Consider the following 21,179-nt stretch of genomic DNA (forward strand, 5'->3'; position numbering starts at 1 on the left):
TTGAATACCATAGCTACAGTGAGAATCAGACAGGGTTACTCATTCTTCTGTAATAATGAGAGAAATGTTAGGTGTCTCCTTGACTCTGCTTTCCCTGCAGTGACTGCATTCTGCAGTTGGACTAGCCTCAGTCGCAGCTTTCATTATGATGTTCCTTTGCTCCAGACCTCAAAGGCTCCTTACTGCCCCAGCATCAAATCTAATCTCTTCTACCTGGTTTTCAAGGCCTTATCTAATCTTCTTTTCCTCCTTCATTCCCTGTAGCTTTATTTTTCCCACTGCCGCTATTACTCATCACAGATCTCATTCATGAGATCTTACCTTGCATAAATTGGTTTCCCTTGCTAGGAACACTGTTTCTCCTGAAACTGTTGAAATCTTGGATTTACAACCCTACCCTTGCTCCTCCATTAAGCATCTCCTCCCCTCCCTCTAAAGTATATATTTAATCAAATATTTTATTGTGCTACCTAGGAATCACTTCATGTCTTTTTTCCTAGTTAAAATATAAGTTATGAAGGGTAGGGACTATGCACAGTGCTATCACATAGTGCTTAGAATCATTATTTTTCCCAAATATAATAAAGTAATGTTATTCTGGCAAGCCATCCAAAAATGAAAAGAGATTAATTATTCAGGACCCTTAATGAACACTATCTGGTATAACATTTTACCTGCACTACTTAAAAGCTTATAATTTATTCAACAAAATCTGAATGCTTACTATGTGCCAAGCATATTGTACCTATCAACTCTAGCCCAACAAATCTGTATTAGTTATACATAAAAACTCAAATCTATAAAATCAAAAATGAATAAGGGAATATAGATTAAACTGTTGCAGCAAAGATGGTGATCTTATAGTATTTATTCAAAGCTGGTTGTAGAACTAAAACAGTAGTCTTATAGATTCTCCTGTTTCCTAAATCCACTGGCTAATTTTGCCTTTTCTCAAAGATCTTTTGCAAGAATCTTAGATATTTTTGTTTCATTAAATGCTGTAACTTCTCCCATTTGCATTTCTCATTAGAAGTATGATTTAATCATTTCCTGTAAATTAATACAATAATTCATCAACTAACATAAAGGATTCATTATAAGAATTATAAAATTACAATTATAAAAGTAAGTATGGTTGTAGTAATAGAAAAGTCCCCAATGATATACTGTCACTTAAGGAAAATAACAGAATACATTGCCAGGTGGTGCTTTTCAGACATAACCCAAGTAAATACACTTTCAGATATGCTGAATTGGGCCATTTACTATAACTCAAAGGTATATTCAACCAGTAAGAGCCCACATGTTTCCTTGAGTACACCTTAAAGTAAAAGACTAGGAAGTAATCTAATTGAACTAATACTGGCTTTAATCAAGGGGCAAATTCCTAAAGATGTTTGTTCATTCATTCTACAGGCACTTTTTTGGAGGCCTGCTAAGAGCTAAACATGATAGACCCTTGGGATAAAAGCAGCTCATAAACGAATAAGTCAAATGGTGTGGGTAAAACAATGTGACAAAGGCTAGAATAGAAGTAATGATGGGGATTCTGAGTACAAGGAAAATTTTTTAAAAAATGAATTTCCTCTCATGCTTTTGGTCTTAACTGCCATAATTTAGGCTTTCTGATCTGCAGAGCATTCACATGCATGCAAACACCTTGCTGTAGGCCAAAAATAGCATTACATTTGTATAAACTGTTTATGGGGAACCTATATCCTTTAAAACCAATAATTCAATCAATATTAGCAATAGTTTTTCATTTAGTATTTTCTTGATAATACACTGTTTTTAAAAACTGAGCATCTTGGGAAGCCTGGTTTATGAGATGCCATTTTCAGCTCTTGCTTGTTGCTTTTATGAGATTCATGAGTTTTGTTCTCCGGTACACAATAAAGAATAAATATGTGATTTTATCTAGGAAAGGTAAGTGATGAGATTTAAAACAGAGCATACCCTACCCTCCTCCCCCATTACCCTCACCCCTCTAAAGGGTTAAAATGACTTCTACAAAGAGATGTGCAATCTTACCTGCTGGGGGAGAGATTTTTGGAACTGTCAAGCTGCTCTGGCTCAGGGTTCTCCCCATCATGACTGCTTTCAAGTATTTCTTCATTCTGAAGTGAAAGAAATTTTCGTAAGATCATCTATTTGTTTGGGGGAGGAGGGCTCTTACCTATATTTTTCTATTCCTAAATGTCTTTGTTTTGCTGTTGTTTTTAATTTTCTAGATAAGTGACATATTCAGTTTCTCATCTTTCTCTTTCTTTCCTGGGTTATCCCCAACCACTCTGTGGACCTTTTACAGTTTCTCCTTGAGGCTTCCTTCAGGAACATCAAAAACTCATTCACAAAAGCAGGTATCCTTTTTCCTTAAATGAAGGGACTATTAACATTGTATCTTCCCCCTTCCCTGCTGATTCACAAAAATGATTCAGAGTTTGCTACAAGGGACAGCAAAGGGATCATTTGATTCAATGTTTTTTTTGTTTTTTGGGTTTTTTTTTTTTCTGGGTAAGAAATCAATGTCTGGAGAAGTTGTGGCCTGCCCAAGCCCAGAGAGAGAGCTAGACAGAGAGGAGATAAGTCCAGGGTCCACTTTCCCAGGCCGGTAATCACAAGTCCATTGAATCACACTGCCTTCTTAGGCCAGTGCACAGTGGTCACCAGTGCTGGCTTAAAGCCAGCTGGTGGTCGGAAGCCCTGCTCCACTGTGTGCCACCGCTGAGACCTTGGGTGTGTGTGTGGGGGGGAAATCCGGGAGGGGCCAAAAGGAGGGAGGAGACGCCAGCCCTACTCTGTCCTGCCAACCTCCCAGAAACCCTCATGCTGGGACCCATCTTGGCTGAGAGACGCATGTGCCACCAGGAAAGACCCTGAGTCAGACCAAATATGGGCCAAGCAAGATGACTGGCCAGAGACAACCTGGAAAGCTAACCCCATTACCATAAAACCTAAGACTGCAAGCCGTGTGGCAGAGCAGTTCTCCTGGGTTCCCTTACCCTACTGCTCTCCGCCCGGGTGCCCTTTCCCAATAAAGTCTTTTTTTTTTTAAAACATCTTTATTGGAGTATAATTGCTTTACAATGGTGTGTTAGTTTCTGCTGTATAACAAAGTGAATCAGCTATACATATACATATATCCCCATATCTCCTCCCTCTTGTGTCTCCCTCCCACCCTCCCCATCCCACCCTTCTAGGTGGTCACAAAGCACCAAGCTGATCTCCCTGTGCTATGCGGCTGCTTCCCACTAGCTATCTATTTTACATTTGGTAGTGTATATATGTCCATACTAATAAAGTCTTTTGCTTGTCAGTTAAGTGTGTCTCCTTGGACAATTCATTTCCGAGTGTTAGACAACAGCCCACTCTCGGGCCCTGGAAGGGGACCCCCTTCTGTAACAGCATTATCTGCCGCATAGCATTGCAGATCTTTTTCAGAACACTGGGTGGACTTCCCTGGCAGTCCAGTGGTTAAGACTCTGCGCTTCCAATGCAGGGGGCGCGGGTTCGATCCCTGGTCGGGGAACTAAGATCCAACATGCCAGACAACGCGGCAAAAAATTAAAAAAAAAAAAAAAAGAATAACACTAAGCATTTAATTCTCAAAAAGAGACAAGACTCCCACTCAATTTACTTTCAAGAAAATATAATTTTAACCAGGAAGTGACTTTGTATATCATATTGATAGCAACGGGAGTATTATAAGGGTATTAACCAATAATGAACAAGTAGATAATTAGCCAGCATTTGAATTCTTCCTGCCTGCTAGGTTCTGTTTAAATGAGTTATTTTACATTCTCACAAAAGGGAGTATAGATTTAGAAAGGGCCCTCTTGCAAAAGTATTATTAAGGGAAATTTAATGAATAAACATAAAGATTCCTTGTAGATTAGAGCTAAAAGTTGGACGACGAGCTTTTCCCAGATTCAGATGAACAGACAGGAAGAACCTTGCAAAACAGGTGAGAGTTACAGGCTGCTCAGTTAGCTGTAGACACTGCAAGAGAGTCCTCTCCCTGGATTAACAGAGAGCAGTCAAGGTAAGGCTGTTTTATTATCCACAATGCAGACCACAGAGACAGCAATTTAAAAGTGTTCAGTGTATGAAAGAAAACCATGGATTTTCTGTCTTTTCATAGATGTCTTCCCAAATCTGGTTTCATATCCACAAAGCCGGCTAACAAATAAAGGAGGATTTGGGATACTAGTTTGTTAATTTAGCTCTAAAATACACGAGCAATCTTACATTCAGGTTCATATTTTTTCTTTTAAAATAGGATATCATTTCAATAAGAATCTAAATTTTTAGTTCCCTCTCTTAACTATATTTGACCAGAGACTACAATATATTTTTCATTTCAGTCAATATACAGAAGTAAATACCAGTCCCTGGATTCAAACCAATCTAGGTATTTTCACTACACTACCAAAGCTCTTTCTTCACATTTTCTATGTAATGTTGAACTAATTACCATAGCAGTTAATGTTACACTGCATCCCTTTCTAGTTCCTCCTCTGTGATGTTACTGTGCCAGAAACACTCACTGGACTTTGAGCTCCAGCCTTATTCATCTTTGAATCCACAACATGCAATACCGTCAGAAAGAGTAACCACCATTACTAATAAAACTCCCTCTCACTGTAAAACTTGCTTATGCTTGTGAAATGAATTGTGCTCTTTCCAACTCTACTGATCTATTGTTAGTATGGTGGATTGCAGAGTCTCTTATTTCCTGACAACCTAGTATAGTGATGGAAAAATAACACTGACTTAAGGTGCAGGTATGGGCTTTATCATTTTATGCAGAATGATAACGTCCCTCTAATTTATAGACTTTGTCATGCATGAGATGACCTCATGGGCTTGCTGAAATGCTTAGGCATGGACTTGGTCATGTCAACCCATATTCTTGTGGCCACATGTCAGACAGTTGGTGTCAGGGTGGAGGGAGAGTCCTCTGTCAATCAAGTTTGATGGAATACAACACCCATGGTTTTGAGAATGTACGGGAAGGATCCACAGCAGATCTGGGGACTGTTTTAATAAGAGCCGGCAGTTAACTGCACTGTATACCAGTGTTTTGCTAAGGTTTAGATGGATTAGTTCTGGTGCAGTGGCTTTAAAAACTGACCACAACCCACAGGAAAAACGTTTACATAATAATACTTATACACATATACTGTGATTTATAATAAGAAATATATATTTGGTCTTCATGCTGTTTCTGGCACAGAGCTCCTAAAACCCTTTAAATTTCTTGTGATAGAGTGTCTTGATATTTATAACAAACCCCTTTCAACCACACTTGAGTTTATGTTAATGAGGTTAACTATTAGGAAGCACCTACAGCCAGCCAGTGTCTCAGAAGCACAGGTGACAACGTGGGTTTGCAAATGGTCTCTGAAGGGGCATGGGAGCAGTCTTATAAGGCTGAGCCCTCAATGTTTGGCATCTGATGCCATCTCCAAGTAGACAGTACAGAATTAATTGTTTGTTGGTGTTGGGGAAAAAATATACAGCAGATGTACGTATAACTGAAAAATGTTTGTGTGATTTTGTGATGGGATACATTCTATTTTTAAATTCTATCCCATTCCCTTCTGTTTATTTATTATTATTTTTAAAACGCTGGTGAACCCACCAAACTGAGTTCACTATCACCATTGTGACCTGTAATTTGAAAACCTCTTAAAGAGTGAAAAGAACGCAAACTGAGGTGTGACAGGTAAATCTGGGTGGGAATCCCTGGCTTCTTTTTTTTTCTTTTTTTTTCTTTTTTTTTTTTTTTGTGGTACGCGGGCCTCTCACTGTTGTGGCCTCTCCCGTTGCGGAGCACAGGCTCCAGACGCGCAGGCTCAGCGGCCATGGCTCATGGGCCCAGCCGCTCCGCGCGGCATATGGGATCCTCCCGGACCAGGGCACGAACCCGTGTCCCCTGCATCGGCAGGCGGACTCTCAACCACTGCACCACCAGGGAAGCCCCCTGGCTTACTTTTAAAGAAGTGGCCTTGGGTAGCACCTTAGCTCTCTGTCAGTAAAATAGGGGTATTACATCTACATCAGAAGTTTTTTGTGGTAATTAGAGATAATGTATTAAAATGCTTAGCACAAAGAAAAGAATAAATGACATTTATGGTTGGCTCTTTAATATCTACTGTGTGGGGATTAAAATAGGTAATTATGGAAAGCACTCAACATGCTGACCTTCAGTAATTGCCGGGTAGTTGCTACTGGACCCCATATTTCTCACTAGCTGGGAGATGTTGGCTGTCACTTAATCTCCCTGGGCAACCATTTCCTTCTGTGTAAAATGAGGAAGATGTTTCATTTGGCTATGAAACATTTCTCAGCTTATAATATAAAATGCCAACATAAGCGCTATTGCTTCCAATTTTGAGATGAAAGCTCAATTGTAGCCAGAGTACTTTTGGGAAAATTTTAAATTAAGCTTCTGAAAGTTCTAGGAGGAAGAGAGCATATTCAAATAAATGCCTGCTTTTTTCAAATATTGGTCCTTTGATTCAAATAATGGACCGAGAAAACTGACCGCAGACCAACCCACCAATTGCTGCTTTATTTCTTTGTTAGGGTTTCCTTATGAGCCTCAGTGAATTATACAGTAAGGTGATTTTAAAGCAGAGCACTAAGTTTCTTGTGAAATCATATCCTGTTTCCCTTCAGTCACCCTGACTTGGGGATGCCCCAGGGCACCAAAGAAGGGATTTTCTCAGTCAACTGCTTTAAAAGGGAACCAACCCATAAACTACCCTGTTGGGAGGCCAATCAGGTGGGAGACTCCCTCCTCCTGTACGTTCCTTTTATTCTGAAGAAAAAGGGTGGCAGTGAAGGCAGGCAGGCTGGCAGCTGCTCCAGGCCCAGCATCACTCCCTGACCCCCACCTCCACCCTAGCCTCTCTCTGGTTTCAAAATGACACCAACCCACATGCAGGTTTTCTAGGATCACCTTTAATGATGACTTCCTGTATCTTCTCAGCAACATAGAATCTGTTTTGTCTCCCCATATTTTGAAGAAAGATATATTTTCAAAATTTGAAAAAAGAACAGGTGAAGTGCCAAACCTGAAGGAATTTTTTTGTAAAAACAATTTATTTCAATTTGTCTGAAGAATCTTTTTTAAACTTATATTTTAAAAATTATCAAGAGGTAATTTTCAATTGATTATTAACATTTTTTTTCTTCCCCAAAGGAGAGAGAGCAACATTTGAAACAGAATCAAAGTTTTCCCTCAAGTTAGGTGATTTCCCTTTATGATTTCAGGAATGCTTGGAGAGCAATTTCAGCTCCAACTCTTTTAAAGAGATAGTATCTGGTAATTTAAGGTAAAAGTATGATTTATTATATTATCACATTTCTTAAAAAGGAAAGCTGCTAGACCTAATTCTGAGAGAGAAAAGGTAAGGCAGATAAGGAGCTGAACCACCCTCTTCATTTAAAGCATGAAGAGTGATCATTGAAAGAAGCGTTTAAGGTTATTAACTCTTTTCTGGGATTGCAAATTAATTATGAAAACCTGAGAAAGTAAAACAGGTATGACAAGTAAGAATCATTGAATAATTACAGAATGGCACAGCTTAGAGGAGGAGAGCAGGAAGGAAAGGAAACCTCTCCAAAGGGCAGTCACCTCCAGCCTCAGCCTAGGGTGGCCTTAGAGACACTCTGTTTCCCAGAGTGAAAAACATCAACCTTGGGAAAGAGTAGCCTCCCCTCTCCATTGCTGGTACTGCCGGGAAAGGGGAAACCCCACCCCCCCCGATTTTTGAGGTTCAGTGGGTTCTGATGTGGAGAATAGGAAGGACTTCTGAAGAACAGGAACCACCTTGAGAATCTATCCTTCAAGTGAATTCCTACCCGGCTGGTTTGTCCTATTTGCTCCCTCTCGTTGGCCTTTTTCCAGCACATCTTTTCGTACACTTCACTGGCATTGCCTGAAGAAGCCACTACCTAAAGATTCCTTTAGATAATAGGGCAGTCAGTCCATTTTAAAAGATGGCAAGTGTTTGCAGGAGGGTTAAGGGGCTGTCAGTCACTCAGCCTTGCATTGCTGTGAACTAGCTCATTCAGATTTCTCCCAATTCTAGTCCAGATTAGCTGCATTGGGAGGAGACTTCCAAGAGGGAGGGAAGGGGTGGCAAGGAAAGAGGAAGGTTTTAGGACATTTTATAGACTGAAGCCCTTTGGGGGGCTTGAGGAGACAGGCGTAACTGGTTCTGAAGCTTTGTGGAAAGGGGAAACGACTAGGGAAAGATAAGGAAATGGGTCCCAGATGGAAAATTTACAAAATTTTTCCAGGGTCTCTTTTATCTAAGATCTTGAGTTTCTCAGCTAGACTTGTTAGTAATTAGTTCAGTGTTCTTACTGGTTAAATTGGCTTTTATAGGCTGGACTAATACTCTAAACATTACTTATAGTATTTGTTTATGGGGGAAATGTCTTCTTAAAAAACTGCAAACATTGCAACGTTGTTTTACCAATGATATGCAAGTCTGTATTTCTGTTAAAAATATCAGAAAGTGAGAAACATGTCACAAGATACCTTTCTCCCATTCCCAAACCAAGAAAATGGGGAGGAAATAAGTAACCCAAGGACATTGAAAAGAAGTTGTCCATACATCCTGAATTTTCTCAGACTGTTTGATTTCATGTGATTTTAACTTTAATGCATAAATGTTAACGTAACAATTTTTACATGTCTGTAAATCTTACTTAACTCATAAATAAAATCACAAATTTGAAAAATGCTTTATTAGATTTGCAAAAGTGCCCTAACCTAGTTAATTTCCAAATAACCTCAAGGCCAACTGGTTGACTCTTGCTGGTGTGGGGAGGAGTATAGCCCAGCTAACAGAAAGAGAGTGTGTAGGTTACTGTTATAGATCCACGAGACCACAAATGCTGGACTCAGCCTGCATAAGTCCTCACTTTCTACTGTTCCCCCGAGTACTCTATACTGGGCAACAAATTCATTCAGTGAAGATTCCAAGATGGAAACCTTGAAGGTATTTTCAGTATCTTCTTTTCCCTCCCTATTAAATCTATCCCCTTATTTCTCTGCCTTGATCTATTGCTTCATTCATCAAATTTTCTCTGACAGTCTAGAGCATTCCAGGCACTGGGGAGAACACCTGGACTAATGGGTATGAGCTCTGCCCATCTCCTTTTTTGCCACTGCCATTAGTAGGCTCTCAACATTGAAGTCTCACCTGGACTGTGACAACTGCTGGCAGCTGGTCAGCCTGCCTCTCTTCATCTAATTTACTCTTCATTGCTGTACCAATGTCAAACTGTTAAACAAATGCCCTTGCTGGCAACAACCCTCAACGAAAGCCTTCAGCAACCTGTCTTTGGTCTACCTTCCCAGCTTTCTTGGACTATTCCCGGAATAGCCTATGCTCCCTTCAGACTTCTGAGGCTTTACATCCTTCCCCATCCAGGAATGCCCTTCTCTATCTTATCCACCTTTCAAAGTTGTATTTATTCTTTAAAATTAAGTTCAGGGACTTCCCTGGCAGTCCAGTGGTAAGGAATCTGCCTTCCAGTGCAGGGGATGTGGGTTCGATCCCTGGTTGGGGAATTAAGATCCCACATGCCACGGGGCAACTAAGCCCACGTGCCACAAGTACTGAGCTCATGTGCCTCAGTGAGAGAGCCCGTGCGCCACAACTACAGAGCCCATGTGCCTTGGAGCCCATGTGCCTTGGAGCCCGTGTGACACAACTAGAGAGAAGCCCACGTGTGGCAATGAAGAGCCCACGTGCCGCGACTAAGACCCAACAAAGCCAAAAAAAATAAAGAAAAAAAATAAAATTTTTAAAAAACTCTTAAAAAAATTAAGTTCAGGGCTTCCCTGGTGGCACAGTGGTTGAGAGTCCGCCTGCCGATGCAGGGGACATGGGTTCGAGCCCCGGTCTGGGAAGATCCCACATGCCACGGAGCAGCTGGGCCCGTGAGCCATGGCCGCTGAGCCTGTGTGTCCGGAGCCTGTGCTCCGCAACGGGAGAGGCCACAACAATGAGAGGCCTGTGTACCGGACAAAAAAAAAAAAAAAAAAAAATTAAGTTCAAATGCCACCTCCTTTGGAAAAAAACACTCCGACATACTTGCTATGAACTGTTCCCTCTTCTGCCTTCTAACACATTATATTCCTTTTACTAGAGGTAGGTCATTCTGCTTTATATTATAAATTATTGGAAATATGTTGTTTCCCCCGTGAAACTTGTAAGTTTCCTGAGTTTAGGCCCCATGTTAGAATTGTTTCCCGTATGTGACCCGTAGCAATTGCTTTGATATATATTAAATTGAGCTGAATAAGCCACCCAAATTGGATACATCAAATATTTTAGTCATGTCCATTTTTTATTGATGAGAGAGCAAAGCCAACAGTGGTCTTACTGTTATTCTCTCTTTTTTTTCATGTAGTTCCCTCAGTGAAAAATACATTCTCATACAATAATTTAGTCACATCCTCACTCTCCTGCATTTTGGACTCTGTATTAGCCTAAGAGATCCATATCTACCTTAATGATTTCTTCTTTATCCCAATTGCCTATGAATATAGTCTCTAGGCCAATGTGACCAAAAGTGCAGTGCCTTGTACCACCTGCATTCTAGTCACCAAATGCATAAGTTAAAAAGTCATATTCTGGGTCTTCCCTGGTGGCGCAGTGGTTAAGAATCTGCCTGCCAATGCAGGGGACACGGGTTTGAGCCCTGGTCCGGGAAGAGCCCACATGCTGCAGAGCAACGAAGCCTGTACGCCACAACTACTAAGCCTGTGCTCTAGAGCCAGCCAGCCACAACTACTGAAACCTGCGCGCCTAGCTCTGCAATGAGAAGCCGCTGCAAGGAGAAGCCCGCGCACCGCAACAAAGAGTAGCCCCGCTCACTGCAACTGGAGAAAGCCCGCGTGCAGCCATGGACACCCACCGCAGCCAAAAATAAATAAATAAATAAATTAATTTAAAAAAAAGTCATATTCCTGGACCCTAACCCAGACCTCCTGAATCAGTGTCTCTGTGGGTGGAGCCTGAAAATCTGCATTATGAATAAGCTTCTCAGGGTTGTAGCACACAGGAAACCTTGAGAATCTTCATTCTAGATATTGTTCAGAGAGCTTGGCTGGGGAGATCAAGATTTGGTGGATTCTTTGAATCTCGAAGAATGACCAGACTTTAAACATCACAGACAGTGAACAGTGAAATGTGCTTATGGTTCACATGGTTCTCTTGGTGAGAAACAGAAAAGTAAATGAAAGATTTTGGGATTCAGAAGAGTGAGAAAGCAAAAAACTAAATTTGGCCCTGAGCTCTGATCATTTGGCAAAAAGATACATATTCGAGATTAGGAGAAGCTATTTAATTTAAGACCTGAATCCAACCTTCCTTCAGCTTCTTCTCATCTTTTACACAAAACATTCTATCTGTAAACACAGGATTAAATGGGAAACTAACATTACTAAGAATCTTCTGTATGTCAGGCATCATGCTAGGTGCTTTCCATATATTTCTCATTTAATCAGCCACCTGTGAGGTTACTTTATTTAACTCCATTTTGCAGAAGAGGAAATTTAGGGGATGAAAGGCTAAGTAAACTGCTAGTTAGGTAGATTAAGTAAGTAATCCGGTAGACAGGTTAAATTAGATAGATTAGGAAACTGCTAGATTAAGTAAACTGCTAATTTCAGATTCCAGTTGGATCATTTACTAGTTGTGTTAGACTTGGGGAAACTCACTTAGCTCCTCAGAGCCTCAACAGCATCACAGATAAAACAAAGGAGACATCACCTTCCTCACAAGTTATTGAGGACTTGAGATGAAATCAGGTACACACAGCACCCAGCACAATGTCTAGCCTTCAGTCAGTGTTAGCAACCCTTCCCTCGCCTCTCTGTTCTCTTCCTGCCTTGACTTTTTGTTTTAAAAAAATTTTTATGAAGGAGCCTGTTTGCTCAGAAGCATGAAAAGATCTCGCTATTTTAAACGACTTTGATAGGTGCCCAGGAACACTGTTCGTTGGTGCTCACAACCAGTAGCTCTTCCTTTTTCCTGAGGGTTGACATGCAGGAAAAAGAAATCCTCATCAGCCTTTGGCTTCTTTCCACCTCCAAAGAGGCCGTGACGTGAGCAGCCCAGGGAAAGCAGCCCCGGTGAGTCATGCTTTCAGCTGCCAACTGGTGATGGGAAGGGCAGAAAGTAGCCACATAACTACTGCTAGGAGCCACAGGGAAGGACTCCACCATGGCTTTCCCAGACAGTGTCAGTGAGCCAAGCGCAGCCCTCACAGCTGCCAGATGGCCCCGAGAATCTCAGCCGCCTCAAGTTGAGCTTGTCAAGTTCCTGCGAACTGGCACACCAAGGATCCTCCTGCCAGAGAAGAGGGAACGCCTTTTTGGGGAATAAGTTCTCTGCTGATGATAAGACCTTATCATGATTTTAGTTGCAGTAGTGAGTATCGGTGACTCCAGCAGCAATCATGAATGGTTTGGATTTATAGCTTTTTTTTTTTTTTTTTTCCCCTGTGAGCAAGGGCAAGGAGGGCAAGGAGGGGCATTTATCACAATGTTATGATTCACTCTCCTAGACTGGTTATGCCTTCATTTCATCTTTCAGTTCCAGGCCTAAGGCCAAAAAGGTGTCAGAATTGTCACCGAGAGTCAGATGCACGTTCTCCTACTTATCCTGGTCATCTGTCGTGGACAGTGGCCACAAAACACAAGCAGCAGTGATTTTTCTTGATGGTAATCAACCTCCTTGTCCCTCTTTTGAACCATGCAGAGATGAATCTAAACCTTCTTTTCTAACCTACTTTTTTTCTTACTAGTTTTCTTACATATTTTGGAATGATGATTTCCCTGGTTATACTACCCACCTTGGAAAACACTAATTGCATTTACTGACCCTAAACTGATTTCTAAGTCCAGGATTTGGGGATTTGGTGCACAAATCCCCTTTCTTCCTATTCATATTTTTCACGACTGTGGATTCTGCTCACTCTTCTCATAGCCCTGGGCTTTAGAAGCAGCAGTCTGACCAGCCACTGTTTTCCAAAATGAGGAAGTGTGGCAGCCTTTGTTCCTACCCTGCTTCCTTTTCTCCCTTGACTGTTAATATATATGTTCTTGGGGGAAAAGCCCTTCATTAAATACCCAAACAAGGCAACAGTAAGGGAAAAAGCAACACAAGCACAGAAGGATGATGGTAGCATGTACTCGTGCCTGCTTAGCAGTACCTATGCTATTGGTGATCTGCCTAAACACAGGGGGAGAGAGCATCTTAGCAGGATGGGCTTGGAGCCTGAATTAAACAAACAGCACAGCAGAAGGAAGAGACCAGAAATCTGGTGGTCAGGGCTTTTTGAATTCTACTCAGCATTTTCCAACCCTGTTGGCCTCTGATTCTATCTCCACCCCTGCTCCTGCAGTGTCTATTTTTACAAGTAGGTAACACAGGAGTAAATAATGAATGTAGCTTATGGAAACTTTTGGCCTTAAATACTTTTGAGGTCTTCCCTGAGGAAAGGTGCTTTATGTTTATTGACAATATTTCCTTTTTTTCTTTTACAACAAATAAAACAATAGCACTCATTGTATTGTTTACAATTATTGAAATAATTTACTCTAATTTTAATTCTTATATATGAGAACCTTAACATACTTACAACTCCCACGGCATCTTTATGAAGTGTGCAGGTCATAAATATGTTGTCTAAAGATGGGCAAAGTAAGTCACAGAGATATGAAGTGAGTTCCAATCACATTGTGAGTCAATGCAATGGCATATGCGTTCAGGTGCCAAATCTGGGCTCTGGTGCACTTGACACAGCCCTCACCTTCAGAGATGACATTCTTTGAAGACGAGCATACAGAAAATGGTTGAGTGATGCTCAGTTTTGAAGGTGAATTAAATCCTTTTTATATTACTTAATGATTTCACAGACTTCATGAATGTCAAGTCAGGTGAATTTTAGTTACATCTGCCCATTTCAAAAAATGACTGATCAAGACTGGATGATACTATGAACAACTATATGCCAATTGGACAACCTGGAAGAAATGGACAAGTTCCTAGAAACATACCCACCAAAACTGAGTCAAGAAGAAATAGATAATTTGAACAGACTGATCACTAAAAGTGAGATAGAATCTGTAATAAAAAACAAAACAAAACAAAACAAAAAACCTCCCTGCAAACAAAATTTCAGGACCAGATGGCTTCACTGGGGAATTCTACCAAACATACAAAGAAGAACTAATACTGATCCTTCTCAAACTTTTCCAAAAGGCTGAAGAGGAGGGAACACTCCCAAAGTTATTCTCTGAAGCCACTATTACCCTAATACCAAAACACTACCAAAAAAAAAAAAATTACAAGACTGTATGAAATTGCAGACTGTTTCCTAACTCTGGAAGACATGGTGATGCAATAACTCCAACCATGAGGGATTCCAAAACAGCAGTGACAGTGCCCTTATCTGCCCAGAACACAGAAGGATGACTGAACAAACTGACAGAAGAATGCAGCTTTCTCTCTCTAAGAAAAGTCTGCTGGGAACTAGTTCCCACATTGTTTCTGCCTCCAGGAAGAAAAGCCTAAGACTTGCTTTCTGCCTGACTCCTTAATGGTCAGTTGAGTCTCTGTGGGGGGCCTAGATTTGGACACATCGGGAATTGATGATGGATATGAACTATTGCTGAAGTCCATTTGAGCCCATGGTCTACTGGCTTCTGTTTCAGAACCATTCAGTCAGCCAGATATTTAATTTTTTTTTTTTTTTTTTTGCGGTACGCAGGCCCCTCACTGCTGTGGCCTCTCCCGTTGCGGAGCACAGGCTCCGGATGCGCAGGCTCAGCGGCCATGGCTCACGGGCCCAGCCGCTCCGCGGCATGTGGGATCCTCCCGGATCGGGGCATGAACCCGTGTCCCCTGCATCGGCAGGCGGACTCTCAACCACTGCGCCACCAGGGAAGCCCAAGATATTTAATTTTTTAGTGAGGCAGAGGAAAGGGACCACTTCTGGGGTGGCTGTGCAGTAACATATATTCACAATTCATTTTGCTTGGGTTTTTAAATATAATGTTACTTTACGATTATATGGTGCTTGGCCATTTTCAAATTTTCTCTTAATGCTCAAAACAGTTTCAGGAGGTAGCTATTGTTATTCCCATTTTTACAGATGAGAAACTGAGGTTTAGAGAGGTTATGTCACTTAAGTCTAGGTCTGCCAGATTCCAAAGTTTGTGCTTTTTTTTTTCACTTTTATTTTGAAATAATTATATAGATTCACATGAGTTTGCAAAGAAATGTACAGGGAAGTCCCATGTACTCTCCCCCCAACCTCCTTCAATGTTAACATCTCACACAACTAGAGTATAGTATCAAAAGCATGAAAATGACTTTGGCACAATCCACAATGCTTATTCAGAGTTCACCAGCTATATATGCGCACGTGTGTGTGTGTATGTGTGTAGCTGTATGTAATTTTGTCTTTTTTTTTTTGATAAATTTATTTATTTATTTATTTTTGGCTGCGTTCGGTCTTTGTTGCTGCACACAGGCTTTCTCTAGTTGCAGCAAGTGGGGGCTACTCTTCGTTGTGGTGCGTGGGCTTCTTATTGCGGTGGCTTCTCTTGTTGCAGAGCACAGGGTCTAGGTGCATGGGCTTCAGTAGTTGTGGCATGCGGGCTTCAGTAGTTGTGGCTTGTGGGCTCTAGAGCACAGGCTCAGTAGTTGTGGCGCATGGGCTTAGCTGCTCCACGGCATGTGGGATCTTCCCGGATCAGGGCTCGAACCCGTGTCCCCTGCATTGGCAGGTGGATTCTTAACCACTGCGCCACCAGGGAAGCCCTGTCATGTTCTTTTTATATATAAATCATACACTGTTCTACCAATTTTAAATATGAAGTCAGATTATAGGAATGAATAAAATGACTTTTCCTTCAATAAAACAATATCTACCAACAATTATGTACATTATGACCAAAGAGCTTTTGGTTTCTATTTGCAATTAAGAAGAAAGGAAAGGGTGAAATTCTACAAACCTCATCTCTTGGGAGCACTAGTCTGTGCTACGTGCCTTTATGGGCACATCTTCTGGAGGTGATGGTAGGTATGAAATAAGGAAACACAATTTATTGGTTTATTGATAATTATGGCAGCAATCTTATATCATGTCAGAAATTTCTATCAGTAAAGGAAAGGTGATCATACCTTGACTTCAAATTTAGTCTCATCATCTTCCTTTTCCACAGAGTTTAAATCCGTCTCCACATAACATTCCTCAGATGTTTTCTGATGAGGAGCTAGAGAGACAAAGAAAACCTGCCATTAATTTGGCTTATAAATAACTCAGAGCACTTAGCCTGACTTGGACCATGTTGATGCAGTTGATTAACAAAGCTTCATTGAGCTGCTACAGTGATTTCCAAGGTAGTAGATGAAATTGGAGGTGAAGGAGAGATGCAGAAAAGAAAGAGTCCTTGATCCCAGGCATTTGATTCAAAGAGAAAAAAGTCACACTCAACACCACAGGAAACATCAAACCACAACAAATCAGTAAATGTAATGTGGTAAAAATGATAGTTTCCATCATTCCCGATTTTAAGGCCCAGCTAAAAAGTCACTTTCTTCATGAAATCTTCCTTAACTATTCCAGACTTCTTGGATTCTTTTAATGCCCTGATATTTAGCATTAATCATCTGCAATGTATAATATTGTACTTGATGTTCTTGGATTAGAAGGTTCAATTCTAGGTACCACATTCTATTGAGTGTATTTTTTCCATTATACAGGTAATTAATTTGTGATTATTACAGAAAATTTGAAAAATACTAAACTCTTACCATTTAAACACACTGTGATTATATAAGGGAATGTCCATGTCTGCCCTAGGCAGAAATTGTTGCTAATCTGATGATCTAACAGTTGCATTCCCAAACTGATGCAAACGTATTTTTAGTGGACAGGATGACTCTGTGAAGAATCAGCTGAGTCTAGAGGAAATTGGGCAGCCTTGCTCTTGCTCTCTCCTCTCAATCATTCTCCCTCCCTCCTCTCCTTCCCACAGGGCTCTCAGACACCTGAGAGATACCCTTCTTCAAGCTCCATGGCCATTTGGCAGTAAGATTGGGATCTGGGTAGGAGAAGCCCTGGTTATGCTTGAAGCTTCTAACCCAGCTTTACCAGAGGGCTGCACCGGGGGTGATGGCTACAAGGCTAATAAGTAAGTGGTAACTTGAATTCTTGTCACCATCACCACCCTTGTATATACAGTTTCTTTGGGAAACTCATGGGATACTTGTGATTAATCCAGGACAGGATACGAGCATTTCTGGGTGCTATGGCCAAAATGTCATCCAGCTAATGCCACCAATAGCACCCTGATGCTTATCTGTGGTAGACTTGTTGGAGGTTGACTGTCTTGCCTCCAGAGGCCCCTCCCAAGCCTCAAGTTCTGTGAGACAACTGGAAGCAGCTTGGGCTTTCTGTGGGTTTCCCATACATGTTATGTTGAAATCTGTAGTGAAGCACTGTTTGCTGCCCCAGGTTATGTGACCACTGAAGCTATTTTTATAACAATGGACAATCCATTGGGCTCCTCATTCTCTACAGGATCTCTGTAACCTGAGTAATTCCAGGCATAACAATGGGAAGCTGGAAATGCATACACTAATTGGCAACACCCATGACTGAGAAGCACCTTCCCTTAACGCTAAGTACAGCGATGAAGTTAAAGGCAGGGACATGGGAGCCATGCTGCCAGCGCTCAAGTTTTGCTTTTCCACACATGAAGCATACGTTATCAAAGAGCCTTAGCCTCTTCATCTGTATATGGGGAATAATGAGAAAGCCTACAGTATGGGGTTGTTCTGAGGCCTTAATGAGTTAGTATGCACAGTGTTTAGATCGTGGTAAGCACTCAGTATATTTTAGCTATTATTATAGCCACAAAAGAATTTTTTCATGTTCCTTATGTACTTCAGAGAGGTTGAATGTTGTACGCAAGACACCTGGCTACCAAGAGTCAGAGCTGAGATTCCAGCTCCCGTCTCTAAGCAGCTCTGACCATGTTCCTTACACTGTGAAATATAATGGTCTATCTTGGCACAGACTCAGTTGCTAAAAATCAGACAAATGTATTTGAAAATCCTGTTAGCGATCAGCTAGAATCCACACTTAGTGGTTAATCTCCAAAACAAAAGTGCAGGATTGTTATACAAAATGAGCTAGTTGCCTGACCAAGGTCAGCAATACCTGTTCAGACATGTCAAAGATCTGTGGATCCTAGGAGGGTCATTATCTACTATGAAATCTTGTGTTCAAAAAGCTGAGAAACAATCTATCATTCCTGCTTTGTTTACTTGTAACAAACGTATGTCCTTTATATAGGTATACATATAGCTGATTCACTTCATTGTACAGCAGAAACTAACACAACATCATAAAGCAATTTTACTCAAATTAAAAAAATAATAATAATGAGGGAAGCAAAAGTCATCGAAAAGAGCATAATTTAGTTTTAGGAAAGAGCACTAGATGGGAGGTCAGGAGAACCAAGCCCTGTTTCCAAACATCCAAGAAGGATGTCTCTCTGTGTGTGAGTGTGTGTTTCTGTGGTGTGTGTGCATAAGTGTGTCTGTGCATGTGTACGCATGTGTGTGGAAAAATTCAGGAAAGAAATTCACTGAACTGTTATCAACTTTTTAATTCTAAAAAGTTTAATATGTTGTAGGAGACAGGGGACTGTAAGCTGTACTAAATGAGGAGTTACCAAAAGACCCCATAATTTTCAGATAAATAAAAACTGAAAGAATTTGTTGCAGACCTGCAAAACAAGAAATGCCAAAGGGAGGTTTTCAGCCTGAAGAGACAAGACACATGATGGTAATTCAACAAGGAATAAAGAACACCAGAAATGGTGAACAGGATGGTAAAGATAAAATTATATATATATAAAATTATAAATATAAAATTACATACATAATTTTTTTTCATTTTTTCTTCCTTTCTCCCAATTTCTCTAAAAGATATATGACTGTTTAGAGCAAAAATTGTAACACAATATTGGGGTATGTAACATATGTAGATGTAATATTTAGGATAATAGCACAGAGGATGATTAAAGGGCACATGGAACTATACTTTTGCAAATTTCCTGTATTTACATAAAGTGCTACAATATTAACTCAAAGTAGATTGTGAGAAATTAAGGATGCACATGGTAAGCCCTAAAAGAAACACCTGGGGAAAAAACAATGCAAAAGTTATGTATGTATGTTAAAAAGCCAGTAGAGGAATTAAAATGGAATACTAAAAAACTGGCTAACCCAAAAGAAGCCAGGAAAAGAGATCAGAAGAATAAAAAACATATGAGACAAATAGACAACAAATAACAAAATAGTAGCTCTAAATCCAACTATATCAATAATTACATAGTATGTAAAATCGACTAAACATTCCAATTAGAAAGCAGAGGTTAACATGTTTCTAAAAGGCAAGACCCAACTATAGCTGTCTACAAGAAATATACTTTAAAAATAGACAGAAATAGAAGAATGGAAAAAGTGTATCATGCAAACACCAAGCATAAGAAAGCTGGAATGGCTCTATTAATATCTGACAAAATAGACTTCAAGACAAGGACTTTTACTAGAGATAAGAAGGGAAGGAGAGATATTTCCTAATTATAAAAGGGCCAGTGTATCTAGAAGACATAATAATTATGAATATGTGCTTAATAAAATACATGAGACAACAAATGACACATATATCATACCCAAGAGTGTTTACCCAGGAATGCATGGTTGTTTTAACATTTAAAAAGAAATGATTGTAATCCACCATAAACACCAATAAAGGAGAAAAAAATATGATCATCACAATATATGCACCAAATAGAGCATCTGAAAAATTCAATAATCATTCGTGATAAAACTAGCAAACTGGAATAGAAGGGAACTTCCTCAATCTTATAAAAGGCATCTGTGAAAAACTTACAGCTAATATCGTACTTCAAGGTGAAAAATAAACTTTTTCCCTGCATATTGGGAAAAGACATGGATGTCTGCTCTTACCACTTCTATTCAACATTGTACTAGAGTCCCAGCCATCAATCATCATAAGGCAAGGGGAAAAAAAGCATAAAGATTGAAACAGAAGTAAAACTGTCCTTATTCACAGATGATATGATTATATTTCTATACAGAAATATATTCCTATTGATAGTTATATATGGTAAGTTCAATTCATTATAGGGCTTTTTAAAAACATGAAATGCCTAAGATCTTTACACTCAAAACTACTATATTGTTGAGGGAAATTAAAGAAGACCTAAATAAGTGGAATGTTATAACGTTCATGAATTGGAAGACTCAACATTGCTGAGATAAATTGATCTATATATTCATTCAGTGATCTATATATTCATCCCAGCAGAAACTGATAGGTGACTGTAAAATTTATATGGAAATGAAAAGGACCTAAAATAGCCAAAACAATCTTGAAAAAGTACAAAGTTGGAAGATTTACACTACCTGATCTCAAGGCTTACTAGTAAGCTATAGTAATCAAGACCACGTAGGACTGGTGTAAGGACTCATCTTTTTTTTCCTTTAAGAACCAATTTTACCCCTCCATTGCTAGTAGAATCTTATGGGCCTTTTAAAGGTCCTTAATGGAGTTTATTTTATGCTAATGTTATTTGTGCATTTATATTATTCTTCTACTAGACTGTGGGCTTTTCCTGGCATACAGGCACTCAGTTTTACCTAAACTTATAAGTCTTCAATGCCTGTACTATTTCATATCTTAAATAATATCTGTCAAAACAGTAATCATTATGCATCTTAAGCAACAATAATCTAAACCCTCATGGGCATCGATGAAACATAAAGCCACAAAACTTCTTTCCCCCAGTAACCTACCCAAGGTGGAGGGCTGGCGGATTTTTGGTGACACCCATTTTGGGGAGAACTCAGGACGCGGGGCCACGGGTTGCACTGGGCGAGTCTGTCTGGCTGCCAGTTTCATCAGACTCATTTGCCTCTTGTGAAATATTTCCTGCACATCACCCAGCTTCTGCAGGACTTTCTGGGCTTTGGCCTGTGGGAACAAAAGCAGTTCATGAGCCGGTCACTCTGCACTGAGCCTGAGGACATAAGGCA

The 21,179-nt window shown here is 40.2% G+C and overlaps 2 protein-coding genes across 10 annotated transcripts in view; one reads left to right on the forward strand and one right to left on the reverse strand.

Moving 5' to 3' along the window:
• The window catches only part of MCF2L2 (MCF.2 cell line derived transforming sequence-like 2), a 224,644-nt gene that overhangs the window by 85,930 nt on the left and 117,535 nt on the right, over positions 1-21,179 (reverse strand). For all 4 annotated transcript variants that reach the window (XR_004476032.2, XM_012536226.3, XM_033403114.2 and 1 more), the window contains exons 13-15: positions 20,940-21,117; positions 16,227-16,318; positions 2,032-2,117 (exon numbers count right to left, since the gene is read on the reverse strand). Coding sequence is in view for 3 of the 4 variants with exons in the window: in XM_012536226.3 (XP_012391680.2) it covers positions 2,032-2,117; positions 16,227-16,318; positions 20,940-21,117 (356 nt within the window). In the remaining variant the exon portion in view is untranslated. The remainder of the gene's footprint in view (positions 1-2,031; positions 2,118-16,226; positions 16,319-20,939; positions 21,118-21,179) is intronic.
• The window catches only part of B3GNT5 (UDP-GlcNAc:betaGal beta-1,3-N-acetylglucosaminyltransferase 5), a 64,158-nt gene that overhangs the window by 18,822 nt on the left and 24,157 nt on the right, over positions 1-21,179 (forward strand). The window contains exons 3-4 of one of the 6 annotated variants that reach the window (XR_004476036.2): positions 1,994-2,137; positions 2,309-3,602. The exons of 4 other annotated variants lie outside the window; for them this stretch is intronic. The gene's annotated coding sequence lies outside the window, so the exon portion shown is untranslated. Of the gene's footprint in view, positions 1-1,993; positions 3,603-21,179 lie in introns of those variants that run through there. One more of the 6 variants, XR_007477432.1, reaches the window with a different exon arrangement.

This window comes from Orcinus orca, chromosome 5 (assembly GCF_937001465.1).
Source record: "Orcinus orca chromosome 5, mOrcOrc1.1, whole genome shotgun sequence".
Classification (NCBI taxonomy): Eukaryota; Metazoa; Chordata; class Mammalia; order Artiodactyla; family Delphinidae; genus Orcinus; species Orcinus orca.